Source organism: Phacochoerus africanus, chromosome 1, assembly GCF_016906955.1.
Source record: "Phacochoerus africanus isolate WHEZ1 chromosome 1, ROS_Pafr_v1, whole genome shotgun sequence".
NCBI lineage: Eukaryota > Metazoa > Chordata > Mammalia > Artiodactyla > Suidae > Phacochoerus > Phacochoerus africanus.
In genome coordinates, this window is record NC_062544.1 from 246,927,591 (window position 1) to 246,955,326 (window position 27,736).

The following is a 27,736-nucleotide window of genomic DNA, read 5'->3' on the forward strand; positions in this document are numbered from 1 at the left end:
AACTTAAATAAATGATTGTTTTTATTTTTTCTCATCACCAATTTGGTTTTTTTGTTTTGTCATTTTAGGGCCACATCTGCGGCATATGGAAGTTCCCAGGCCAGGGATGGAATCGGAGCTGCAGCTGCCAGCTTACACCATAGCCACAGCAACAGAGGATCCATAACCCACTGAACAAAGCCTGGAATCAAACCATTGTCCTCATGGATGCTGGTCAGATTTGTTTCTGCTGAGCTACGACAGGAACTCCCATTCATCACCAATTTGTAATGCAGAAAACAGAATTTTACTCTATCTTCATTTCAAAACGTAAATATTCATCTATAAAATTTTGCCCAAGGTGTGGAAATGGTTCAGTTTTGTTAGGGGACAATACAATTCACACACATACACAGTGTAGAGTGCTTCACATAGACTTTTCCTCAGAGTGTTGTTCTGCTTACCCAGAGGATTATCTAGACCATCTACAAGGAAGATACTGCAAATCAGCTTCTCAGCCTAACTTCTCAGTGTGAAGACTGCTATCATAAGCAATAAAAAAAAATTCCTCCTAAGATCTATAGAATTTTATTAATTGCTAGATTAGCTCTTAAAATCAGGAAATAAAGTGTATGTTAACTACTAACAAGCTGTCCTGTTTCCTTTACTCGTCCTAAGGTAGGTAGGGAATATCTAAATTTCATGTTGACTGGAAACCAATCAACTTATCACTGGCAAAAGGTAAATTTTAAAGCCTCATTTTTTACCAAGGGGGTTGTGGGGGCCAAGGGGGACAGGTGTTATATTTTTATGGGGCCTGAAGAGTCTATTCATCTATCTATTATCTGAAAGATGATAAATTAACCTCCCTTAATGAATATACATTAAAATTCAAGATGAAACCATTCTGATTTTGATTAAATAGATTTATCAGCACTAAAATTAACCCAGACTTCTACCTCTGCTCCAACTTCCACCATGTAGTCTGCCAAGAATTTTTGTCTTAAAACAGGAAGCAACTCAGTTTGGAGGTTTTAAAGTCAAATTTACATTTTCTTGATTTGAGAGAGCTCTGCAAAATTACTTATGAATTAAAAATTAAATAGTAGGGAAAAGATTTGTTGACTAATCCTCCAGAAGTGAGAAAACAAAAGTTTGTTGCTAAACCTTCACTTTTGTTCAAGGAAAATGTACCTATAGCTTTGTGGTTGGATAACTCCTTGGGAACCCCCAGGATAACACCTTTCAAAACTTTTTTTTTCCACGTTAGAGCGAAGAAAGCAAGATACTGAAAATAGCTTTCTGATTTGAAAGCCTGATGTCATCAATATGCTATTTTTGTTCTTTGCCAGGTTAACAGAATTTATTGCAGCAATTAATGCAAAACATATGTGCTGAAATGCCCACATGAAAAATACAATTGCCCCCAACTTAATTTGCTACCTTTCAAAACTCTGTTCTAGCTACCTTTTCTCAATACCTCCACTTAAATATAGTACAAGTGTTTTTATGAAAAAGATTAAATCTTTATAATTTATTTTCTCATCTTAAGTAATTTATAAAGTATCTTTTAAATAGGGGAAAGTTTCCATAGAAATTAAAGACTACATGTTAGACCAAGTTCTATTTCCAGCCATTACTAACCTCTATGATAATCCTGATAGTTAAATTACACTTCATTTTTATTGTATAAAATTGAAAAAATCACACTCAGGTTATATTGACAATTTCCTCACCATCTTTGTGTATGGAATCCTTGACAAAAATCTTGGCAGGGTGAGGAAAGGCGTGCTTGAGTGTCAGGAAAAGAAGACAGGTAAGAATGTGTGAAGAAAACACATCACAGATCACATCTCCTTTTCCTCTGCCCACATCAAATTTTCTTTAAATTATTTTCATAGTGAGTTCTCCAACTCATACAGATAATCATAATTTATGAAGGTAAACACTGCAGATTCAAAGTACTCTCTGAAGTACTTTTTTTTAAGGAAAGTACTTTGAAGTCTGATTTTTCACTCCAATACTTGAGCATTTCTAAGTTTTTCTTGCAAGTCACAAGACAAATCAGTATGTTCACTAGGATGAAAATTAAGAAGCTAGTGTTTTTCCTAAGTAGAAAGGTATCTCTTTAATTTATAGGCATTTGTGTACAGGATAAAGCACATTTAAAATCAAAAGGCAGACAGGCCAGGGCCTGGCTCAGTTACTACTTTATTAAAATGAGTTTACTATTTTCCTCAGTTTTAAAATGGGAGATGTCATAATACCTATCTTCAGGCTGCTTTAATATTAAATGAAGTCTGGTAATTACTTAATGATAATATAAAGTAAAAAAATCTTTCCCACCAGTGGAACTCTAGCCATTGTTATCTCAATATTGGGCGCGACATTGAGGCTGTATTTAGTTTTGGAATCCCTTGGATTCAACAATTCTTCTATGAAAAACACTAAAGTTCTGACAACCACAGAAACTTCACCACCATCCAACTACTAATCTACCTCAGTAACACCACTCCCAGAAACACTTTCTGGCCCATTCCAGATTCCTCTCCAAATCAGAAGAGGGAAAAATTCTTTTTAATAAAAAGGGTGCTAATCAAATACAGGGCTGTGGAGGAAAACAGACAACTTTGGATTATGCACGGGTTGGGGAGGGCATCTGTGGAACATGACCCTTAGCTTCCACAAGTGGCCTAACAGGTGACATTAGTAGGTGCTCTTAAAGAGAACTGAAATTTTTCTTAATTTTCATCTAGGAGAAATCTTTTGAAAATTCAAGAAATAGCAAAGGAGTCGGGAAGGACAGCAGCAAGCAGCACAATGGATATCTCAGGCTTTCCCGAGTGTTCCAATCAAGCAGCCAGGTACAAGGCGCTCCCCCAGCTCCGCAGGGAGTTCAGTTCGGTGAACCCTGCAGAACCACATCCTCCTCCTGCACCTGTTACCTGGCTGGTCGGGAACCTAGAAGGAAAGGGGACCTCGCCAAACTTCAGACGCCAAGCAGGAAGGGCTGCTAGCGACGGGGGGATGGGGGACTTGGAAGAGGAGGAGGGGTAGGGACACAGACCTCGGGTCAACGACTGTCGTGAAAGTCAGGACTTGCCTGGCCCGTTCAAGCCGCTCGCGCTCTCAGGGCAAGACCAACCCACAGGTAAGGAGAGTCCAGGTGGTGAGGAGGGCGCAGCCTCTCAGAGCGCCGGCAGGTCCGCGGCCGCAAGCAGAGGGCGCACGTTTGCCTCTCGCCCGCTCCGCCTCCTCCCCGCGCCAGTTTCCGCGGAACTTGGCGCCCTCGTGCTCCGCCGGCTCCAACCTCCGCCCTGCCTGAGTGCGCCCGGCGCTGGCCTCAGGAGAGATGCTGGCAGCCACGGGGGCTCCGCGCGCGCCCGCCGCCCCCGGGAGGCCGCGCCAGCTCGAAGCGCTCGGGCAGCGCGCTGTGGCCGCAGGGCGCAGAGACGCTGGTGCACAAAGAACCCACTGAATCCCCAGGACTGAGGGAAACTTGGATCCGGAGTTGGGGTTCTCCGATCTGAACTTGAATCCTATGCGGCGTGAAGAGTAGTGAATTGTTGGAAGACTCCGCTTTCCCGCCGCACCAATAAACCGGGTCCTGGCGGTAGAGGAGAGTTTGAGGTTGAGACGCCCTGAGCGGTGGGTGTGGTGGCCGAGGGCGCCTGCTCATCTCTCTGTTGAAACATCCCTGACACTCCCCCTTAAAGCCCCGTTTACTGCTAAAATTTCTCAGGGCACACTTTTGAAATTTAATCAATGTTGCATTATCGAGTGTGGGAGGTATGACGGGAAGGAAAAGAAGTGCCGTCATCCCTCCTGTGGCCACCCCAGTTCATGGCTAAGATTATTCACAACAGTTTGTTTGTACAGTGCTGCCTCTTGTTTTCCCCCCCCTTTCCTCGCCTATTATTCTGACTTCACCATGTTGGTTTGGATTATGTGGATTTTCACCCTCTGCTTTGACTGGAACAGCAGGACATGGTTTAGAAATTGAAGGGAGGGAGGGGGTTCTACACTCAGGACTTCCAGTTTAATAACATCACTCCAAGTTGGAGGCTTTATTTGCTGAACTGGTCTTGATTCCATCCATTCTCCACATGCATTCGCCCAGGCTTCCAAAGAGGGACGCATTCTTTGGCTTACACTCTCAACATTTTCCTAGATAAAATATTTTCTTCATGGGAAAAATCAAAATTGTGCAAACCTGAGAGGAGAAACAAACATACACACCCCCACAACACAAGCATTTTTTTTTAAGTGTGCAGGTTTTTAGAGATTTAACATAAATTGATTAGCCAGATGTTTGAAGTGATACATATTTTTCTTTTAAGCAGAAGACATATATTATCATTGAATTCAGAAGCTCTACATTTTTCTACCTCCTCATCTTTCTAATCCACTTTTTAAACTTTCTTTTCTCTTGCAAAGACTTACTTTTTTCTTTGTAATCCACTCCCCACCCCCACTTTTTTATTTCAAAGAAAGTTGGTGGGAGGCAAACTAAAACTTGCTGACTTTCAGACTTTTCCAAGAGAAAAAGCTTCTGCCAGATCCCAAGAACTACCTGATCCTAAGGAGCTGGTAACAGTTCCAGAGAGTGAAATCACAGGGTGCACATGTGCTCACACCCTGATTCCCAGGAGGAGTGTCGGCCTAGATTGATTTGTCTGCCTAGATTCCTTTGCATTTTATATATGTCGAACAGAACAGTGCTTTTATTTCTAAAGTTGTTACAGAAGAGTTATTTAAGGTTTTCAAATGTTTTAGAAATAAATTTTGAATCTTGGTTTTTGGTATACCTGGATGAATAATATAATGAATGTTTTACACCACCAATCATCCCTTTATTTGAAAAATCTGTGGAAAGCTACTTGTGCACTTGGTAAAAGCCCTGCTCTGACCCTCCTTGGTGATAAAATCCAGATCTCTGAAAACAGAACCAAAAAAGGACACCTGCATCTGTTTTTCTTGATCTTTTATCAAACAAGAATTAAAAGAACAAAGTTTATTAAAAGTTTTAAAGAAAAATGTGTGTATTAAAAAAAAAACAAAGTTGAGAATCTTGACAGAAAATGATTTGCAAAACTTAGTGTTCTTCCAAGAAATACCTATTTATCCTGCCATCTAGTATTTGTGCCAAACAAAAATCATTGGAAAATGACTAAAATCAAAGGTAACCCACATCACAGATTTCTTAGTAAATGTCTGTAAGAACTTTTCGAGTTTTGATGATTTGTGGAACGTTTTATTAATATTTTCTTGAAGATTTTATGACTTGGAAAATGTAACTCTCAAGAACACTTCTTGCTGTTTCCATTTGCATTGAAGTTAGTAAATCAAAAATACTGTGGAAATATATTTTGCCTTTAAAAATCCTTTGCATATGTAACTGATTATTTGATATTTAAAAATTGCATATATTTTATTTCAGAAAAATTCCAGTTTCAGAAACAATTTTAACATTTAGGGAATCTTCATAAAGAGTTATTTTGAGAAACTATTAAAAATGAGGGACTCTTAAAGAACACACCAAAATTTGATTAAAATGTGGATAATACATAGACAAGATAAAGAATCTTACCTAGATCTTATTTTTAAGGATAGTAAGTGTCTTAATATTCAAAGTGAAACTACTAAATTGTTTACATGAGCAAAAAGCAAACCATAATTATATTCACGTAATAAAAATCTTCACATGAAAGTTCCTAAACCCACTACACAAAGTGAAAAAAATAACTTCTAAGTTCTGATTGTGCACATTTTGTTCAAAATGTTTATATTAATTTTAAGTGGTGTTCATTGTAGCTCTCAATGACTAGTGTTTTATGGAAAAGACAGCTTCATATAAAATGCAACCATAATCTTACATGGGATAATGGTGTTTTATTATGTGTAGTTTCCCTTTTATAGTTCCAGTTGCTTCTGAGTTATATATGTTCAACTTACTTTATATCTTTAAATGGGCAGAAAAATGAAATCAACTACAGCACCAATAATAAAAAAAGTATAAAATTGAAAATGTTGATAGTTAAAATGAACTTGGTTTATATTTATAAATCTATTATTATTTCTAGGATATTTACTATTTAGGAGTTTTTAATTGTTCGTTTATGACAAGGATAAGAATGGTGTGATGTATAAAACATAAGCATGAGGAGAATGGGCTTTCAAAGTGGACATTTGCCACTTGAGTTATTATTATCAATATTAGTCTTTAAGAAGATACAGAGTCAGAATGAATTAATTTTGTGATACATTTTGAGAGGTTACAAGAAGTTTCTTTCTGGGACAATCAAAATATTATCGTAGCAATTCAGGTTGTCAGTAAAAGCTTAAACAAATTTGCTGATAATCCTGTTAATGACCTAGGTCAAGTGTTAACTGTTGTGGGTTATAAAATAGTGAAATTAAGGTTTCTCCTACCTCCAGGCAAATAGCACAGTTATAACTGTTGGGGGGGAAGTAGGGGCAAGCTATTAAGAGAGCTATTAAATTACAAAAATGTATAACGCATTCAATTATTTAGTCTAGAATGATAAAATACTATTAAAAGCAAATGTAACCCTCCTTTTAAAAAAAAATCACCTATAAAGATATGACAGCTTAATTCTCTACTAATGTTTCATCACAATGTATTATTATTTGAGTATCAGTAATTATATATGAAAATGATGCCAATTCGTAGTAATTTTTTAAAAGGGAAAAATCTGATATTTAAATGTTTAGTATCTCCATCATTTACCTAATATTCCAAGGGAAACATACAGTGTTCATCTTCAAGTTTTACTTTTAATCTTTAAACAATCACACAGTCTCCTCTAGTACTTATGCAATTTATGAAATATATTTCATACAAATGGTGTCCCCACCACTCCAATAAGTCTTCCCAAATAAGCAATATATAAATATGCAGATTGAATTTTATTCACTTTTACTTTGAAAACTGTGATTTCCAATGTATTATTTGTTAATTTAACTTACACTTTTGGATAGAAAAATGATTTACTGGATTATGTACTGGTGAATAAGCAATGTATTCTGCCTCAGAATGCTTCAAATGCAGAAAAGTATTTAAAGAGAGTACTTTATCCAATGCTAAAAGAGACTGAACTAGTAATAGTTGATTATTTATATCAACTTTTAAACTCTGTAAAATTATTTTTATTTATCATTATCATCATCCATCTGGGATGGGAACAGGAGCAAAGATATGAACTTTTCTAATAATACATAGTGTAACAATCTTATTTTGTCATGAAAAGTAGTTGATTTTCACTGGAAGTCTCTCTTGGTATTATCATGTAAACAGAACTGATAAAATTTTAATAAAGTTCCATACAGCTTTTGTAAAGCTTCTGTTTAATTATATAGGCCAATTTTGATTTAAAGGATCATCAAAATTATAAATTATAAATAATTATCTTCAAGGAGGTTAGTAATAGTATCACTTGGAATCATTTTATTGAAAGCAATTAGAAAGTTATTGGTAACTGGATTAATAAAATAAAAGTTCATATTAAACTTTTTCCTGTTTTTTCTCTTATTATAGACCCATAGTATCTCAATATTGATATTTGATTATGAAATCTCAAATTTTAAAAGTCACGCAATGTCAAGTTTCCTAACAATTAACTCAATGGCTTGATTTTTGTTCTCTCTGACTAATTTCATGATAGATTGCAGAATAAATTCTAATAAATTTTACTAGTAAATTTTACTAGTAAATTTGTAGTAAATTTTCTATAGTGTTGAAATATAATTTTAGCATAGTATTATAAATGCAACTGAGCATTTCATATTTTAGTTCTCAAAATTCCTATCAGAAAGCTATATTAATGAGATTCACTTTATCATTATTCCTTCCACCCAATATAGGAATTTTCAGGAGCATTGCTTTTTATTCAAATGACACTGTTAGAAGGGTTGCATGGAAATCTTAGCACATACTTAGATTTTAAACTTTTCATATTGTTCAACTGTACTACTAAGACCCAAGCTATTGTATTAATATTTGAAATCTTACTCAAATATTATACAAGTTAAATCATTCATTTTAAATTTTATTTCAAAGCTTCCCTTCATGACCTCAGAAGGGAAAGGAGATACTACGCACAGATACATGATCTGGAAAGAATAATCCAATAAACAATAAACTTTTGCCCAAGCAAATGAAATGTAATTATGTCAGGTTTCTGAATATATTTACCTTTTATATACATATTGTTAATGTGTAACTGCCTTGTAATAATATGCATTATATACACAGATATACATAACATATGTCTTAAAAGCAATTTGCATTTGATTATTCCTTTTTCATTAAGTTAACATTCATTAATTTTATGTGTGTCAACAAGTTTAAAGGACTTTTTTTTCTCTTGCAATTTACTGAAAAGTTATGTTTTGCACAAAAATACTGACTCTTAGCTATATCCCTGTGTATGATTAATTCACTAAAGTCCATTATCTAAATAGATTATAAATATTCCATCTGAAAAAATTATTTGTCATAGCAATATGGGAATAATATTACTATTTTTCTTACTATTGTCATTACTTTAATAACTTCAAAAATACAAAAAGAATGAACACTAATTTTAACTTACTGATATGTTACTCATTATAGAAATAACTACTCTTGCTTTTCATTCATAAAGAATGAGTGACCATTACTTTCATATAAACATTTTAATTTGTCTTATAAAAAATAGCACTTGAATGTAAGATCATTTTGTGATCCTTTCCCAATTAAAAAAAAGACACAAAATTTTAATGAAATATGCCACATTGGTAAAAGCAGTCACTAAGTGAAGAATGAAATTAAACTGCTCTATTAGCAGCGAAAGTAGGTCACCAAATACGAGAGGCAGTTTTTATATTTAATTAAAAAGCTTCTAAATATTTTTGAGTTTTCACTTGTGTTTTTTAAAAATAATATATACAATATACAATGGTACTGGCTTGCCAATATAGTATTTAGTGAGTGCCATAATATATAATGCAGTTTTGCACATCAATTGCTCAGTATTGCTAATTTCAAAATAAATTGCTAAAGGTTGTTATAGGTTCAAAATGATTAAGAGGAAATAAAAGTTGTAAGTGTTGCTTTAAAGCAATCAGTTATTCAGAGAAGTTCGTCTTAAGAGTTAGTGATTGTACTCACAAATCATTAGGAATGGATCACAAAAGGTATACAGGAAAAAGGCAATGTATCCACTAAGCACACAGTCTTATAGGAAATATTAGGTTTGCACTTTAATCCATTTTGAAAAGGGATGAATGCCCATTATGAGGAAAATAAATAACCCAACATTAAGGAAATACCATTTGCTGCATATGAACATTCTTTCTTAATTTCCTATTTAGTTATTTACTACACCTACTCAGGAAATTTTCACTATTCATTAAATATACTCTCCTATTGGTATATAAGCCCTTAAACAAAGAAAATCCAACCCAAGCTTATTGTAATTCCTGCAAATATTACTTATGTTAATGTGGCATATGCTGCTCATTAGAACCTGTACCATAGAGCAAACCACCGCCTGGCGGGATACACATCACTTCAATACAGCAGTTGCAACATAAATACACACACACACACACACACACACACACACTCTCTCTCTCTCTCTCTCTCTCTCTCTCTCTCTGCTTCAACAAACTCTGAATTCCATTTAGTCCATTCATAAATGCCATGATCCTAAGTAAGAACAACCTGTCATTACCTTGAAACATACTAAAGAATCTATAGAGAGGAAGGTGGAATTTTCTTTTAAACTTCTCAGAGTACTACATGATCATAATTAGAAAATAGAATACTGCCATGGCTATTTGGCAATAAACACATTGGGTTGTAAAACTGGAGGATTTTTCTTTCTGCTTAAAATTGGCAAACAAGGTAATTGCTTGAGTCGGTATCAGATTAAAAACACATTTTAGGTTTAAGCAAGACGAAATTATCTCTTAAAGTGTTTTAAAAGACAGCCGAAAATAAAAGCACCTCTTTAGTTTACTCTGAGAGCAAACTGCTTTATTCGGAGGCACCTCGACGACCTGAAAAGGCTTGGGTGAGAACGTGCTTGGAAGAGCGTTAGCCCCTCAGGGCAGGGCTTTGCGAGTCTGCTGCACCTGGCTTACCTTCATTGGAAGGTTGGAGAATCAGTTCCCCGAAGCAGTTGAGAACAGAGCAGCTGAGAAGGAGGAGGATGGAGAGGTGACAATCCATGTTGCTGGTGCAGAGGGCAGTGAGAGGAGCATATCTCCATGAAGCATGCCACTGATGTGAAGGGGAGCGCTCTGATTGCTGGAGAAGTTACCATGCTCCGCTCGCAGGCTGATGTCAAGTTTGACACTGGAGATAAGGAGGAGTCTGGCTGCCTTTCCACGAACCTCGCTCAGGGACTTCTCTGGGTCCTAGTGCCGTCGTAAGCGAGCGCTGAAGAGGAACAGGATAGCACTCGGGGCTCATAGACAGCGCTGCAGCAAGGAGCTGGGGAGGAAGGGGGTGGGGGTCGTCGAGGGCGTCATCCAAGGGGCAGGAAATCCAGAAGTTATGGGGGAGTGGAGGTGGAGGGTGAACGGTGGGGAGAGTAAAACACCACCTCTTTATTTTCAGTGAAAAGCAGCTATTTTATTGTTTGCAGTACATGCTCTTGTGGGTTAGTTCTCTGGAGAAACCAGAAACCCTGATAGGAGTGTCATATAGCAGAGTGAGTGGAAAGAAACTGAAAAGCCAGATAAATGTTTGTTGTTAGGAGAACAGGAGCCTTTCATTTTAAAAAAAAAATCAATCAATGTTGATTGTATTCAGAGGAAAATTAGGACGATTCCTTCACTATGTGATCATAACTCCTTGCAAATCCTTTGTTGTGCAGAAAGACACTAACATGTACCCCAGATCAGAAAGTATCTTCACTTCTACCCAGAGTGATATCAGGACTTTTAAAAGAGATTTGGCATAAGGCTTCAGTGTACATACAATGAATGCACTTTGCTTTCCCAAACTGGGAGGTAATCTTCAGCATCCTAAAGAAGTGAGCAAACCGAGCCCTAGGAAAAGCTGCAGGTCAGCACCCATCCCTTGTTCTATGCTTTGGGTATAAATAAATATAATAGAGATCAAGCCTGAAAGTTCTTGATAGCACTTCACTACCCTCCCTCCTTCACCATCTAGCATTAGGATCTCTGGGTTCTGTGAGATAAATAACACATAATTCACCACTCCCCATTTAGCTTTTCAGCCACTTCCAATCTGATAATAGTTGGATGTTGTTCTACTTTAGCATTTCCAAATCCAAAGGCTAAAAAATAGTGTCCTTGCACCTTCTCACTTACTTTATACCAGGGCTATAAATGGTTTCTCTCATTTCCAGTTCCCTTGCTGAAAACAGGATTACGACCTATTTCAGCCAAATAATTTTGTCATTTATATTTTGAGAACTATTCTTGTTTATCTTTAAAACACTCCCCCCTCCAGAAAACATTTACTCAAATATCCTCCTGCCCATCTGTCTTTTCCTATTCTAAACGGAAAATAAGATTCTTATATTCCTTGCACAACTCTAGAAAGTAAAGGTAAGCTGACAGCTGGAAGATCAGTGATCAATTTTAGAGCTTTTGGTTGTGGAATCTAAATAAGGGTTTGAAAAGCCTTGCTAATAAGACATTCTTTTCACCAACACTCTATTTTTATTAAGAGAGAATGATTTTCACACGAATTTAAATGAGTGGTTTCTGATGTTTGTTGGCTGGGATTGGGGGTTTGGGGGTGGGTAGCTAGAGGAAGCCGGGGAAAACAGTGACTTTGCTCACTTTTCTAAGTGTGCCTTGTTACTTTATATCTCTAACTTCTTCCCACATTATGTCACCCGAGGCTGGAGAACCCTCTTCAAGTGCCAAGTCTGTCAGAATTGAAAATAATCACAGATACTGGGCAGAGGATTCAGATAGTGGTGACTCTGGCATTTTTAAAAGTTCCAGCACAACTTTAGTCTTTCCATAAGAAGCAGTTCTATTGTTATAGGATTAGATAAAATGTTTCTGAGACATGAAGGAAAATCAAGTCTTACTTGGAAGTGACAATTTTAAAACATTTGGAAAAACATGCCAATGTGCTGATACCCATGAACACGGGCTTCTCCTCATACTACTTCTCTTTTCACACTTAAACTGCTTATCACTGTGGAAAGAGGCATTCATTTTTGAGGGAAACTCCAATAGTGTAAAAATGAGTAAAAAGGCATTCCTGGCCTGGGAATAGAATGGGAATCATATAGGATTTCTTGATTATAGACTCTCTAGGTCAAGAGACATCATACAATAAGAGTTTCCATAATCTGAATGCCATTCTGAACAGACCTGAAAGGAGTAAGGCCGGCAAACAGAAGTGTGCAAGGAATTTGGCCAAAATAGAAGTAGGAAAGACAGAAATGTGGGCAGCTGATTCAGGGACAGCCTCATCAAAAAAGAAATAACTGAGTTGTAGTTTGAAGGATGAGCAGGAGTTTGCTAATTGAAGGATGGTTTAGAAGGCACTGCAGGCGGGCAGATGGAACATAAACAAAATCATAAGAGTTTCCAAGTGAAGGCAAAAGAAAGCATCTGGCATGTATAGAGCAAAGAGTGTGTGTGATGCAAAAAGGGCCAGGATACATGAAAGAGAAGGGAAGGCAGGGACAGAATGCTAGGAGATCTTCCAATGGTAGATTAGACACTACAGAAATTTATATGCCACGTGTCAGTAATTTTACAATATATTCTAGATGAAAGAGAGACATAAAAAGCTTTTCAGCAAGTAAGAACATGATCATATCTGAGTTTTTGGAAAACATTTTATGGTAGCATTGAGAAGAGGGTCTCCACCTGTGGTGTCTGGACCACCTGCTAGCAAAGTACCTGGGATACTTATTAAAAGTGCATATCCCGTCTACCTACCACAGACTCACAGAATCTGAATCTCTGAGGTTAGGACCCATGAACTTGCAACTTGACAACCTCATCAGTGATCCTTTTGATCCCTGACATTTGAGAACCACTGCTATGTGTGAAGGAGGCAAAATCAGGCAGAATAGTGAGATTTGAAGCCATTTTTAATTAACTAAGGTAAAAAGGAGCTGAACTGGAATCCATCTAAGAGAAAGAAAGAGCATAAAGATGAAACTAAAATACATGTTTAAGATGAAACAAACCCTATTCTCAAAGGGGGAAAAAATGAACTTAGGGGCAGAAGAAGAGGGAGATGACTAAGACATCTGCAATATTTAGTTCCCCTAATAGTTCAGCTCAACAGAAGGTGAATGCCTAACATGTGCCTGATTGTGTGCAAACACTGAGGGCAAAACACATAAATCAAGTAATTTAAAATCACGTCGAGAAGTTATGCCAGTGTTAGACAGAGGTACATGCAGAGTATAGTACAAGGTGGAGGCATATGGGTAATTGGAGTTAGGAATCAAAGGGAACTTCATAGAGTTCCCGTTGTGACTCAGTGGTAACAAACCTGACTGTTATCCATGAGCATGTATGTTCAATCCCTAACCTGGCTCAGTGGATTAAGGATCTGGGCATTGCTATAGGTCAAAAATGCTGCTCAGATCTGGAGTTGCTGTGGCTGTATCATAGGCCATTAGCTGCAGCCTGGGAACTTCCATATGCTGTGGGTGCAGCCCTAAAAAAAGAAAGGTGGGGGGGACTTCCCTGTAGTAGAAAGCAAATCACTTCCCTGGAATGATTCCTGGAAAGATGTGTCTTAAAGAAAAGAGTTCTGAGAAGAGAGATTAAACATGAAAAGTATGCTTTCTGGAGGAAATAGCACATTTTTCTATTACTGGAGCATTGTTTGGAGGTACTGTCAAGGGTATAGGAAAGAAGGGACTGGAGAATTAGGCAGGAGCAAGGTTATATGAATTCTGTGAGTGTTCTAAGGAGCATGGACTTGAGGGTGATATGGGGCAAAAAAGAGTCATATTTGATGAGCATTTAAAAAATATGGCTTTTGACATAGTTAAGTGGGGAGGGTAAAAAGGAAGCAAAAACACCAATTAGGAACCTTTTGCAATAGGATAGGCAATATCATGCAGAGGTAGAAGGGGAGGCTCTTGAATCAGACTGATGTAGGTAACTGCCCTGGCTCTGTTACTCTTAGTAAAATTCTAATAATAACAGATCCTATCTCCCCGGGATGTTGTAAGGATTATATGAGATTTGGGATGGTACAGATAATGCGTAAGCCTAGTGCCTGACACATTAACATCATTCAATACATTTTTTTGGTCTTGATCTAGAGGGTATGGTATTAAGCAGTGATGGTAGTACTACAAATCACACAAATGTAAACTGGTGAAGTTGGCAAAAAATAAACTTCATTGATTGATTATGAGGTATATATACATGTATGACTGGGTCACTTAGCTATACAGTAGAAATTGACAGAACACTCTAAATCAACTGTAATGGGAAAAAAAATCATTTAAAAAAAGAAATGAGGTAGATGGAAAGGCCTAGGAGGCCTTTCAATCTGTGGCTTGAGTGAGGAGATAGTCAGGAATGCAACAAGAGACTTGAGAAGAGAGAGTGCCCATGAGACATAAAATTTCTATTTTAGTTTAATATAGGTGAGATGACCTAAGGGAAAGCCAGGGGTAGGACAATCAAGTAAACTGTTAGGAGACAAAGATTTTAAATGGAATTGTTCCTTCGGAAATAATTTCCTCTGCAAAGACATTTGGTCCTCTAGATCTGAAGATGCTGAAACTGGAGATACAGAGAGCTGACTCTACTGACTGTATTCATTGTGCTTCTAACTGTATGTAAGAGACCTGAGCATCCATATATTTTGGTATTCAATTGGGTTCTGGAAAAAAATCTCTAAAGGATTATGAGAGAAGGATGACTGTAATTAGTATAAAAAAAAGTTGGTTCATTCATAAGCTATGTGTTGGCAGAAAGATCAGCTGGCCAAGGATGAAACGCTAGCATATACTGATACAGGCATACCTTGTAGATACTGCAGGTTGGTTCCAGACCACAGTAAAGCGACTGTGGCAATAAAGCAAGTCATGCAATTATTTTTTGGGTTTCACAGTGCATATAAAATTTATATTTACACTATACTGTATTCTATTAAGTGTGTGATAGCATTGTCTAAAATAAAATCACAGTGTACCTTAATTAAATAATACTTTATTGATAAAAAATACCAAAACAATTACAATAGTAACATCAAAGATCACTCTGATCACAGATCACCATAACAAATAATAATGAAAATGTTTGAAATATTGTGAAAATTACAAAATATGATGCAGTGACACAAGGTGAGCAGATACCATTGGAAAATGGCACTGATAGACTTGCTTGACACAAGGTTGCCGTAAATCTCATTTTATAAAAAATAATATCTGTGAAGCACAATAAAGCAAAGGAGAATAAAATGAGGTAAGTCTGTATTTAAAAGACAGGCAAAAGCAGAACAACAAAGAACTCTAAGGGATTAGCATGTTGGAAGTTAAACATTTTAGGGTTTCACAAATAGTTCACAGTCAACAATGCAGTCAACAAAAATATCCAATAAGATATTGACTTAAAAGTAACAGTTGGGATTCACAACTAAATGTTTTAATGACTTTGGTGGTAGCAGTTTTGGTGGAATAACTGGTCTGCAAGTAGGATTAAGACAAAGGAGTAAATGGAAAGTGAGGGAGTAAAAAGAGTAAATATACTACTCATTCAAAAAAGTAAACTTGGAGAAGTCAAGCCTAGAAAAAGGAGAATAGTGAGGTGTCATAAGAGTATTACTAAATGGAAGAGGTTTACTGGATTTCTCTTCCATGTGTCTAGCTGACTAGTGACACAATTAATTGACAAGGAATATAGGGGATCAAATTTGGGAGATGAAGAAAAGGTAGGGAAATAACAAATTTTGTTTAGGATATGGAGAGATGCAAGTGTAGGCATATTCAAGTCAGAAGTTAGATGTGAAAGCCCAGAAAGGAAGACAGGTTAGAGACTGCAGGTTGATTAGTGGATTGGTAGTAGCTTAATCCACTGCAGTAGACAAAATTGTCCAGACAGATCACAAACAGTGAGGGAAAATCAATTCTGGTAAATAACGTGTTCAAAAGACAGCCGGGGGTGTATAATTATCATAATTCACTGAGTCAGAGTAGATATTATAAAAGAAAGGTAGAGAGTGACCCAGAGATGACAAGAAAGAGAAGTTTTAGAAAGGGGACAATCAAGTAAAAGAAAAATAAAGGTAGAGTTCAATGAAAATTGATAATAAAATGTTTTTTTCTAGTTAATGGAAAGACCCCAAGACTGGGAATCCCCTCTCAAAAATAGTATTTAGAGATGCGAATTTCTTTGGAGCCTATCATTTCACAGTTAGAGAAAGTCTAAAACATTAGTGACTTCATTAAGTTCACACAGGCAAAGGCAACAACAGGAAAAATATTTGAAAAATCTTGCCATTATACAAAGAAAATATGAGGACAAAATACTTAGAAAAAATGTTTCAAGAATTCTTATTACTGAAATGTTGGAGGGTCATTAGAAGAATAGAATAATCCAAGAAAACATCTTGAAGGGCTGGGATTTTTTTGGGACAATTAACTGAATTTTGGATTTGAAAATAGTCACAGTAGGCTGCACAAATTAATTTTCTATACCTTAACTGATACCCACTGAATTTAATATATCTCGAATTTGAACATGCAAGTTTATGCAATCAATATAAAAATTAGCATGCTTGAGTTGATTGAAAAGTGCTAATTGTAAATTAGAAAGATTTCATCCAATTGTTATAAAGTCTTCAAAAGAAAAGCAAAAAAATAGGTCAAAATGTGATTTGCTTTTTAAGATTAACCAATGCTGTTTAAAACATACCCTTACACTCATTTTCATTATTACCTCTGGAACATTTTTTCCGTTTTTAAAAACAAACTTTACTACTACCCTTACTTCCTAGTCTTCCATTCCTCTTGCCAAAAGACAGTCAAAACAAGCCAAGAGTTCATCTTTAAATCTAAGGAAAACATCCCAAAGCTCTGAGCAAACTCTGAGCAAGAGCATATGCGGCTGGAGGTGGTGGGGGAGTGAAGTGAATGTTTTGGCTGAAACAGAACCTGTATCACAGTGCATTTAAGTCAATGTTTGAGAAATAATCACATATCTACACACACACACACACACACACACACACACACATTCATATACTTAAGTGTACTCACATTCACACATACACAAACATACATGAACTCTGTGTCAATACACTAGCTAATAGTGTTTTCTAGAGCAGGAGGCCTCAATCTTTAATATACAGACATTGAGGAGCTTGTCCAAATGCAGATTCTGATTTAATAAATATAGGACAGGGTCTGAAATTCTGCAATTCTGACAAGTTCCTAGCCAAGGTCTCTGCAGATCTGACAATACTTTATATGGCAAAGTTCCAGAATACATAAATTTTGTTTGGAAAATTAATACAAATATGTAGATATACATTTAAATACAGGCATTAAAATATTAAAAAGTCAGATGGAAAAAATGGGAATTATAACTTAATCAGTCCAACTTATCTTCCAGTAAACTTCAAGAGAAACCTAATGTTACCACAAACTAGTTAAAAAACACTTTATTACCCTAAATCCCTCTCTTCTTGAAGGTGTATAGTCAAGATGAATTCATCATTGTTGTGAACTCTTATTTCACGTCTATCTAAATCTCCTTGCAAGCATTCTATAATTTACTGGTCTGCACAGTTAATTAACTGTTTCAAGGGTATGAATTGTCTGCCCAATATTTTAAGTTCTTTCCTGGCAAAGTAAATACCAAACATTACCTAGAAGAGAGAAGATACTGTTCAATATAGCCATGTACAATAATATTTTTCATTTTATTTCATATATGTTGATACCTGATAATACGTGATAATTACAGTTTGATCATAATTTCTCCAGATATGTATTAAAAGGCCAAATTTCAACTATCCAAGGAGATTTGCAAAGCTTAACAAGCATAAAAAAAGCATTATGAAAACAAACGTATGACTTAATACAAAATGACTCTATGTTTAAACATAGGATGAAAAATAATTTTCCTCATTTCTCACAAATTAATTTTAAATACAAAATAGCATTTTATGGGTTTTTCATGTATACATATATATGGTTTGGTAAAACAAATAATAGCAATACGGCTAACTGATTAAAGGAAATTTGTTTTAGTAATGCCATAACTGAAACTATATTTATGGCTTAGGTAAAAATTTAGGTGCAGCCAGAGTAGTTTTTAACAAAAACAAAAATGTGGTAAAGGATTGTTAAATGTTCTATAGAAGCATATTTTGAGAACACATGGCTTCAATTTTGTTTCTCAAGTATCTTGTAAGCCTGAACATAAAATAGCATTACTCAGTACAGAAAAATTAACTGATTATGTGCTTGTCTAACCATAGTCGTCAATTCAGCTGGGATCCGGAAAAATAATCCATATTAAGTCATAGGGATCTTATATTCAACAGTGTCAAACATTTGTGATTTTTCACGGATGCTCTGGTTTCCACAAGTGCCCAAATAACCTCACCTGCTTTTCTAATTTGTCTCTAGCCTGTGTTATGGGTCAGTGATCCCTATAATGACATGTCAATACAGTGGTTAAATAATGATAAATAATTTAAAATGTGGCAGGTAATCCACATCTTAATGTCAATCATCTTTACCTGTGCAGTATTTCCCAAGGTAAAATGGAAGTTACTTCTGTCTTGAACTCTAGGTCATTATATACCCAAATATATTTCCTTAAATAAAAATACACATTTTACAGAGGTGATTGAAGCTCAGAAGATAACTACATTGAAAAGATTAATCCAGGTAAAAGAGAGTGCACCTAAAATATTTTAAAAGAATTACCAATATTCTGAGGATATATATTTTTCTAATAAAAGTTATACCCTCCTTTGGTTATTAATTATGGCATTGAAAAGGTTAAAAATTGCTGTTATATTCTTATTATTTCAAATGTGTTCACTTTGCAGTAGTTTCAGCTCAAATATTCAATAATTATTTTTGTGAAACACGGCAAGTCAAAGCCCAAGTGAAAACTCAGAACTTTTTTCAATTCACTTTGGAGTAAAACTGCAATAAATTTACGGGTCAAGTTCTCATATAGGAAATCTGTTGAAAGTACCAACATATCTAAACATGTGAAGGAGTGATGGCACGTACCAGTACACACTTCACTTGATTTCATGAAAGATTTTTTATTGTCAAACCCCTGGCTTAGGAAACTGCTATAGGCCATGCTCTCCACTGGAGGGCTCTGCAGAAGCAGCAGCAGCTGCAGCTGAAGATTCAGGTGTTTAGAAAAGCTCATTGACACAAAGCCCAGAGGTCTTCTCAAGACTTAGCACAACTTTATTTTTAGGCTTAGTTAATTAGTTTCCTGATTGGTACTAATTAAGATGGGTTATGAATGTCTATGTGTGAGTTTTATCTGATCACATAACATTCTTTTACTTACCTTATCTGGACCCTGTGATGAGTTCATCATAATCCTAAAGAATCAAGAAAAGAAAGTGTCACATTTGATTACTGTCACATTTGATTGCTGGCTCAGAGAAATCTACCCATTTCCACCCTAAAAAGTGTTGATATGAGTGAAACTCTTTATAATTCTCCTCTTTATGCAGTGTTTTCTCATTAAATTTCCCAATTAAAATGTATAATGAGAAAAACATGAAAGTAAGATTTACAGTGTGTCATAGATATTTTTCTGCAAAATATGTGCTTTAGTAAAATTTACTTAAAAGTTAAGGAACTATGATAAAACTGACAATAAAATAAATGGGAAATCCAAAATGGATAGTCATTTCCCTTTCTGTAGGGTAGGGAAAAGACAGAGGCTTGCCTGTATCATTTATGTTAAAGGTATTGCAGAACGGACTTGGCACTTTAAATTTAAAGATGTACAACTTCAATAAGGGATTAAAATAAAAATGAATAGGCCAAATTTCCTAATCTGTTTTGGACAACAACATACTTGATGTTCCTGAAGATGTGTCTTGCTTCCATTAGTAAAAGTGATTCAAACCATCACGATTTTCAAGAGAAATATGATACACTCACGAATAAGTACAGAAGAATCTCATAGAGATGGTTTTTTTAACTCTGGAGGAAACCATGCTTAGCTTAGAAAAGCTAATCTCTTTTCTATCTATTCCATAAAAACTTGAATTGCCTATTCTTAATATTGTTTAATATTATTCAGACTGGAAGTTTGCTCAATGTCCTTAACAATATTTTAACTCTGAAATGAATTGATGGGTTGCTGGAGACCCTTCATTGATGGAGTAATATGCCAAAACTAAGAAATACATGCTGTATTATGACAAGCCTAATGATGATCAGAATACTGCATTGTTAGAAATGTAAGGATGCCTGTGGCTGCTAAGTAACCCACAGACCATCATGACCAATGTCGGATGATTTCAAAAGATTATATCATCCAAAACACTATGTAATTAAGCAATTACAATGTAAATTCCAGGAGAGCAGAGGTTTTGATCTGTTTTGTCCACTGCTGTCTTCCAGTATCTACAATAATTCTCAACACATACTGGGTCTACAATCAATATTTGTTAAATGAATGAAAATATAATTCACATTCATGATAATATAAAGTTTTGATTTTTTTCTTGTTCTGTTTTTGTCCCTCTTTTGGATTCTACTCTATGACAGATTTCAATAATCTACCTATTAGCTTGCTTCTTTCATTTTTCTTTTCAAACAGTTTAATATAGCCCAGAAATGTGGGTAGACGGAGTTACATGACAGTGAGTTAGTAAGACTTATTTCTTTTGTGTTTAATTAAATTGATACATTTATTGCATTTTTATAGTAATCTTACATGCCTGTCCCTTTAAAAATATAGACAAGTTCCAAAGAAAATGAAAATAAAATTTAATAAAACGGAGTTCCAGAGTTCCCGTTGTAGTTCAGTGGTTAGCAAACCCGACTAGCATCCATGAGGACGCTAGTTCGATCCCCGGCCTCGCTCAGTGGGTTAAGGATCTGGCATTGCCATTAGCTGTGGTGTAGGTCATAGACATGGCTTGGATTCTGCACTGCTGTGGCTGTGGTGCAGGCCATAGGCTACAGCTCCAATTGGACCCCTAGCCTGGGAACCTCCACATGCCCTGGGTACAGCCCTAAAAAAAAAAAAAAAAAAAGACAGGAAGACAAATAAATAAATAAATAAAACATAGAAAACTAGGTTGACTAGACAATATTAAGGGTTGTGTAAATGGACTATTGATGTTAGAGGAGATAGCCAGAAAATATTCTTAAGGCAAGCAATAAATAAACAGAAAAAAATTTTATGTACATCCATTAAATTTATTTAGCAACTTTTATTTATTATCATTCATAATAAATCAATTTCTTTGGGGGGGGTTAGGACCTCACCCTTGGCGCAGAAGTCCCCAGGCTAGGGGTCGGATTGGAGTTACATGCCAGCCTACACCACAGCTCAGGGCAATACTGGATCCTTAACCCACTGAGTAAAGCCAGGGATCAAACCTGCATCTTCATGGATACTACTTGGGTTCATAACCCACTGAACCACAAGGGGAACTTCATAAGTTGATCTTGTACAGAGATATCTTAAGAGTGGTAGAAGCAAAATAACACTACAATTTAACAAAACCATGCAAATATTTTCAGTCTGTTAACTTGTTCTCTTTACTTTTAGTTTTTGAAATTTAGAATCCTTGAAATACAATATTATATTTTGTGCATTTCCTCCCAAATAGAAAGAAGGACATTCATGTACCTTTAAATTGAACAAACCAAACCACACAGAGCTCTCCAGGTCTCATGCTTGCATAAATAATATGAATATAACTATTATGTATGACTATTTTTTAGTAACTCTAGAAGAAATCAAATATTATACTGAGTCAAATTTCAGCTTTTAGACTTCCTGTAAAAAAAGCTATTTAATGTCTAAAAAACTTAATTTATATCTTTAATTAATTGCACACCTGTAAGTCATTTTCATTTTAGAGGCATTGATATTTAGCACAGAAGCAATGCTCGTCCTTATTTGCAAAATAACTCATCATGGAATAGAATGAATATAACATCTAATTTAGAGAGAAAGCCTGGTTGGCAGCTGTGAGATTTAAATCCTTATTTGTCCCCAGGACAAACATATTACAGTAAATGATACTGACACTCAGGTCCCTCTATGTTGCTCTACAAAACATGTGAGCCTCATATGATGACATATACAGAAGATAGTCTTTTATTTGCTACTTTTCCCAATCAATGTACAATTACCTGAATATCATTTTGTAGCCACTTGCATTTTTTATTACTCCTAAGATTATAAAGAAGGAACCTAGGAAAAGAAATGATGCATTGTTTTTGAGATTTAAGAGAAAAACCTAGCCCCTTAATATTTATATATTTAGTTATCCAAGAATTTAACAATAAACAGGATTATCTTTAGCTAGGAAAACTTACAGGTAGGACTAAAAACAGAAGTTAGCCTGTTTAACAAAGCTTCTGAATCTTATAGAGGTTTTCCAACTTGGACAAATGAGTTTTTATTTCCCGCTTTTTTTTTCTTTATGGAGCATTGCAGTCCTAGAATTAAAGCAGTGAATGACATTTTGGTAAAACATATTACACTAAGGAATTCTTCAAAGAAATATTAGGGTATGAAATTTCAACAAATACATCAGCAGGTTATATTGTGATATAATAAAGAGAAAAATTAAAAAGGTGAAAGAAAAAGGCAGGTGTAAATTATCATTATAGAAAAGTCATTATATCCACCAATCATCCTAACATCCAAACTAATACTAGTCAGTATTTTTGCTCAATGACAAACTCTAGAAAGCAATAAAGTTCTTAGAGAAAGAGTAAATATAATTCTGAGTGACAGAAACAATGATTCAATCTATTTGATCAAAAGACCTCTTTCCATCCTTTTTATGTATGAGCATTTAATAGTTAGAAATTACTGCGTGATCTCATTACTAGTACCTTCTCAAAAGGTCTTCCCAAGAATAAACTTTTCATCTATACTTCCAGACTTAGCTGGCAAATCAGTTAATGTATTTGGGGAAGAAGGCTAATAATGTGGCTAAAGTCTGGCTTACTGCTTCCTCATGAATGACTTCCAGAGGAAGGCTGGACTGGGTAATTAAAAATGATAGGCAGCAACTAGAACAAATGTTAGCATAAGAGGAAATGTTCAAGCTTGAGACCTACAGAAGGCATGAACTCTATAAGCAAATTCAATACCAGGCCACAATTAGAGATCAATAAATACATTTTATTTTTGATTTATGTGGAGTAATTTTTTTTCTAATGCCTAGGTCCTCTATTTTTCTTCCAAAGATGGCAAGTGAAAATAAAGTGAAAGTTAAAAAGCAGTGGCATGTTATAAAGTTTAATGAATCTAAATATCCACCCTTTGATAGTCATGCCTATCTTAATGAATTTAATTTACTTTCCTAAAACAGTAATTTGATTATGAACAACTATTTTTTTTTTTTTAGAACTAGATTTTCCTTCATGGATTTTAAAATTCCAAATACTTAGTGTTTTGAAATTTAAATGAAAAACTAACTGAAAGTAGATATTAACAGAATATGTTGATTAGTTAATTATATTTATTTGCAATTGGGAATTATATTATTGGTTTATATTCCTCATTGAGTTTTTTAAAACAGCTAAACTGAAATAAAACATATAATATGAAATACATCATTTAGAAATTTGAAAGAATGTGTATCTATATTTTTGGGGAGAGATCCAGCAAGTCAGATGCCTTCTCCAAAGATATTTCTATAAGAAAATGGAATGTCAGGATTTTCTTAGGCAAAAATGTCTGCAAGAAACTGTTATTTTAAATGTGCCACTTAGCAATTTTATTGGATAGACCCACAAATGGTGATTTCAATATTCGAGCTGGAAGTTTTGCTTCAAATGAAGGGAAAAATAATAGCAAGACTGTTAAACATGTATCATGAAATTAAATATTCAGGACCACTTAAGTAATATATGCATATGTGCCTACACACACACACACATATATATATCTTATATCCTCTAACTAAAATTATGTCTCTTAACAATAGCATCTTAACTTCAGACTCAGTCACAATCAAAAAAGAACTGTAATGTCATGAAGAGTTCATCAGCTATAACTTTTCTGCAGTCCCACTATTTGTAAAAGATACCTAAAGTATTATGAAAACATTGACATTTTCTTTTTCTTTTTTTTTTCATCTTTTTGTCTTTTAGAGCCGCTCCTGGGACATAATGAAGGTTCCCAAGGCTCGGGGTCGAATTGGAGCTGTAGTCACCCGCCCACGCCAGAGCCACAGCCACGCGGGATCTGAGCCGTGTCTGCGACCTACACAACCGCTCAACGTAACGCCAGATCCTTACTTTAACCCACTGAGCAAAGCCAGGGATCAAACTCATCCTCATGGATGCTAGTCGGGTTTGTTCACCGCTGAGCCACCACAGGAACTCCGACATTTTCTTTAATAGGTGAAAAAGAAAACTCTTGTTATTGATCTGAACCCACGAGTTCACTCTAGCCAGAGTAAACAAGTTAATTCTGTTACAGTGACATCAATTCCAAGGGCATTTAAGCTCAAAAAGTTGGGTTAAGGGAATGATGACAACCACTTGGATGTTGACCCCAAAAGTGTTTTAGTTAAAGCTCATGTGAACATAGACAAAAGCTCTTAAAACTATTTAGGAGTGGCTATCAAAAGAAATAATTATTTAAATTATGTTATGACCATTATACCACTAGAAAGAAGACTGAGAAATTTAGAGGCAAAAATTTTTAAAAAAGGATTCTTTCCCGCTATTACATTTTATAAACCTAGTTTGAGTATATTATTGTAGATGTGGGAGTCAGATTATATAGTTTAAATATGAGTTTACAATGATACAGTTATTTCATATAAATGGGAACTTGAAAAATAGGATTTATTTTTTAATGTAAATATAAATCACAGAAAATATAAAAATTTTATTTGTTACCGGTAATCCAGGAATTAATGACAAGTGAATAACAGATCAAAAAATGTATACTCTCCTAGGGTTTTTTTTTTTTTTGAGTGAAAAAAACCGACAAAGTTTTACTTAAAGTTGCCGTAAGTTTTCAGAGGTGAACAAAATTGAAGCCTTCATAAAAACAGCCTAATTGTGAGAAACATTTGTCTCATTTCTGCCCAAATTTGGTGTACAATCCTAAATGGGTGTCTCTGCTGTTTTACTGTCTTAAATGGCAACATGTTTTTTTTTGGCCTGTTATTTATAAGGTCTTCTATAATTCTAACACTTTCATTTATAAAGCAAACTGACATACCATTACCTTGCAATATACTACATCAGTTTATTTATTTCAACTGAACATTATACTATTCATTATACCAGTTGAAGCAAATAATCTCAATAGCAATATACTTGCTTGTCTTGTCAATGTGTAATGCCATTATTGTACATGTTGTCATTTTTTTTTTTAAACTACAGCTTCAATTACTATCAGACTAGAACATAATGCCTAACTTACTGGTTGTCTTCCACCCGTCTGACTCCCAAGAAGCAATGCAGGCAGCTCTTGAAATGAGTCATTTCAGAAGAAGCAGGCTAAAGCTAAGTAATACTGAAAAGGGCCATAGAAATCCCTTGGCTCCCTGCTCATCCTACCACCTCTATCGTATCAACATGACGGTAAAAGTTGTTTTAGAACAAAAAGAATCTCATTTGTAGAATGTTTGCAATTTACAAATGCGTAGGAGAAAAAGCCCTGAAAGATATCTTCATACATATTCTTCCAGTTTCATTTGTTCTTTTGCATGTATACATTTGCATAGCTTTGATCATCCTAAATAAACCAATCCATCAGGCTATTCATTTTATAGCATTTAAAAAGATGTCATTACTAACAGTTAAAAATCATTTTCATAGTTCTATTAACATTTAGTCCTGAGGACATACCACACTTTATTTGATGGTTTATTTGTTTCCATTTAAAAAATTGCTTTTATTTATTTATAATTTTCATACCACTGCATCTATTTCAAGTGTACATGTATTTGGATTTTGATGGATATGTACATCTGTGAAATCCTCCCTACGAACAAGATGTAGACTATTTCCATCTCCCCCGCAAAGTGTTCTCATGCCTATTTGTAGTCCATCCCTCATTCGTAGCTCCACCCCAGGCAATAGTTGATACACTTTTAGTAACAATCCATCAGTTTGCATTTTCTAGAATTTTAATTGATTGAAGTCTTACAGTATGTACTATTTCATGTCTGAATTTTTTCACTCAGGGAAATAAGTTTCAGGTCATTCGTGCTATTGTACGCATCAGTAGTTCATCTCTTTTTATTGCTGAGAATTATTCTATTACAGGTATGTAACTCATATTTTTATCCCATTCACCCCTGGGTAGACATTTGGCTTTTTCCCAGCCTTTAGCTATAGTGAATAAAGTTGCTACAGATATTCATGTACAGGCAGTTTTTGTGAATACTTATTTTCACTTCTACTGGGTAAATACCTAGAAATGAAATGGCCAGACATACTATAAACATGTAAGGTAACTTCCTGATTTCTCAAAAACAATGTACATGAGATTCAGTTGCTCCAAACACTTCTCCATAACTGATAGTTTTTAATTTTTTTCCCGTTTTTTTTGTTTTTGTTTTTGTTTTTTTGTTTTTTTTTTTTTTTTTTGCTTTTTAAGGCTGCACCCGCAGTATATGGAAGTTCCTAGGCTAGGGGTTGAATCAGAGCTGCAGCTGCCAGCACAGCCACAGCAGTACAAGGGGTCTGAGCTGTGTCTGCGACCTACACTGTAGCTTGTGGCAATGCCGAATTCTTAACCCACTGAGTGAGGCCAGGGATTGAACCCACAAATTCATGGATACTAGTTGGGTTTGATACCGCTGAGCCACAATGGGAACTCCCCATAACAGACATTTTAATTTTAATCATTCTAATCATGAGTAGTGGTTTCTCACGGCGTTTTTAATTTGCATTTTTTCCTGATGATTATTGCATCTTTTTGATTTTAGATATCTCCTCATATTCTTATTGACCATTTGCATGTCTCCTTTTGTGTATCCTTTCAAATATTTCACCTATTTTTAATTAGTTGTCTGTATATTATTGAGTTGTAAAAATAAGTTATATTTTCTGAATAGAAATCCTTTGTAAGATAATGTATTATGAATATTTTTTCTCATTCTTAGGTTTACCTTTTTGTTGTCTGTATTTTGAAATATACACGTTTTTAATGGTCATAAAGTATAATTTATATTTTTTCTTTTATATATTGTGCTTTGTGTCATCTCTAAGCAGTCTTTGTCTACTTCGAACCGCCAGATTTTTATTTCTATGTTTTTTTCCAGATGCTTTGTTATTTTAGTTTTTCTAGTCAAGTATTTGATTGACTTAGAGCTATTTTTTATGGTGTATATATGTTTAAATATTCACTTTTTTCCTACATGAATATCCAGTGTTTCTAGCACTGTTCAAAGAAGTTTCTCTACTCATTGAAAATTTTTATGTTTTTGTTAAAATAATATAGTGTATATGTGCAGGTATATTTCTGTATCCTTTATTCTGTTCTATTGATCTATATGTCTATCATTTTATCAATACCACACTGTCTTGATTACTAAATATTCAGATAGAGGAAGTGT

At 35.1% G+C, this 27,736-nt stretch overlaps 1 protein-coding gene across 2 annotated transcripts in view; it reads right to left on the minus strand.

The window, feature by feature from the left end:
* The window catches only part of EPHA3 (EPH receptor A3), a 351,366-nt gene extending 341,022 nt beyond the window's left edge, over nt 1-10,344 (minus strand). The window contains exon 1 of one of the 2 annotated variants that reach the window (XM_047794345.1): nt 10,129-10,344. In XM_047794345.1, the coding sequence (XP_047650301.1) occupies nt 10,129-10,216 (88 nt within the window). In that variant the 5' untranslated portion in view covers nt 10,217-10,344. The remainder of the gene's footprint in view (nt 1-10,128) is intronic. The other variant, XM_047794355.1, reaches the window with a different exon arrangement.
* Nucleotides 10,345-27,736: the final 17,392 nt, after the last annotated feature.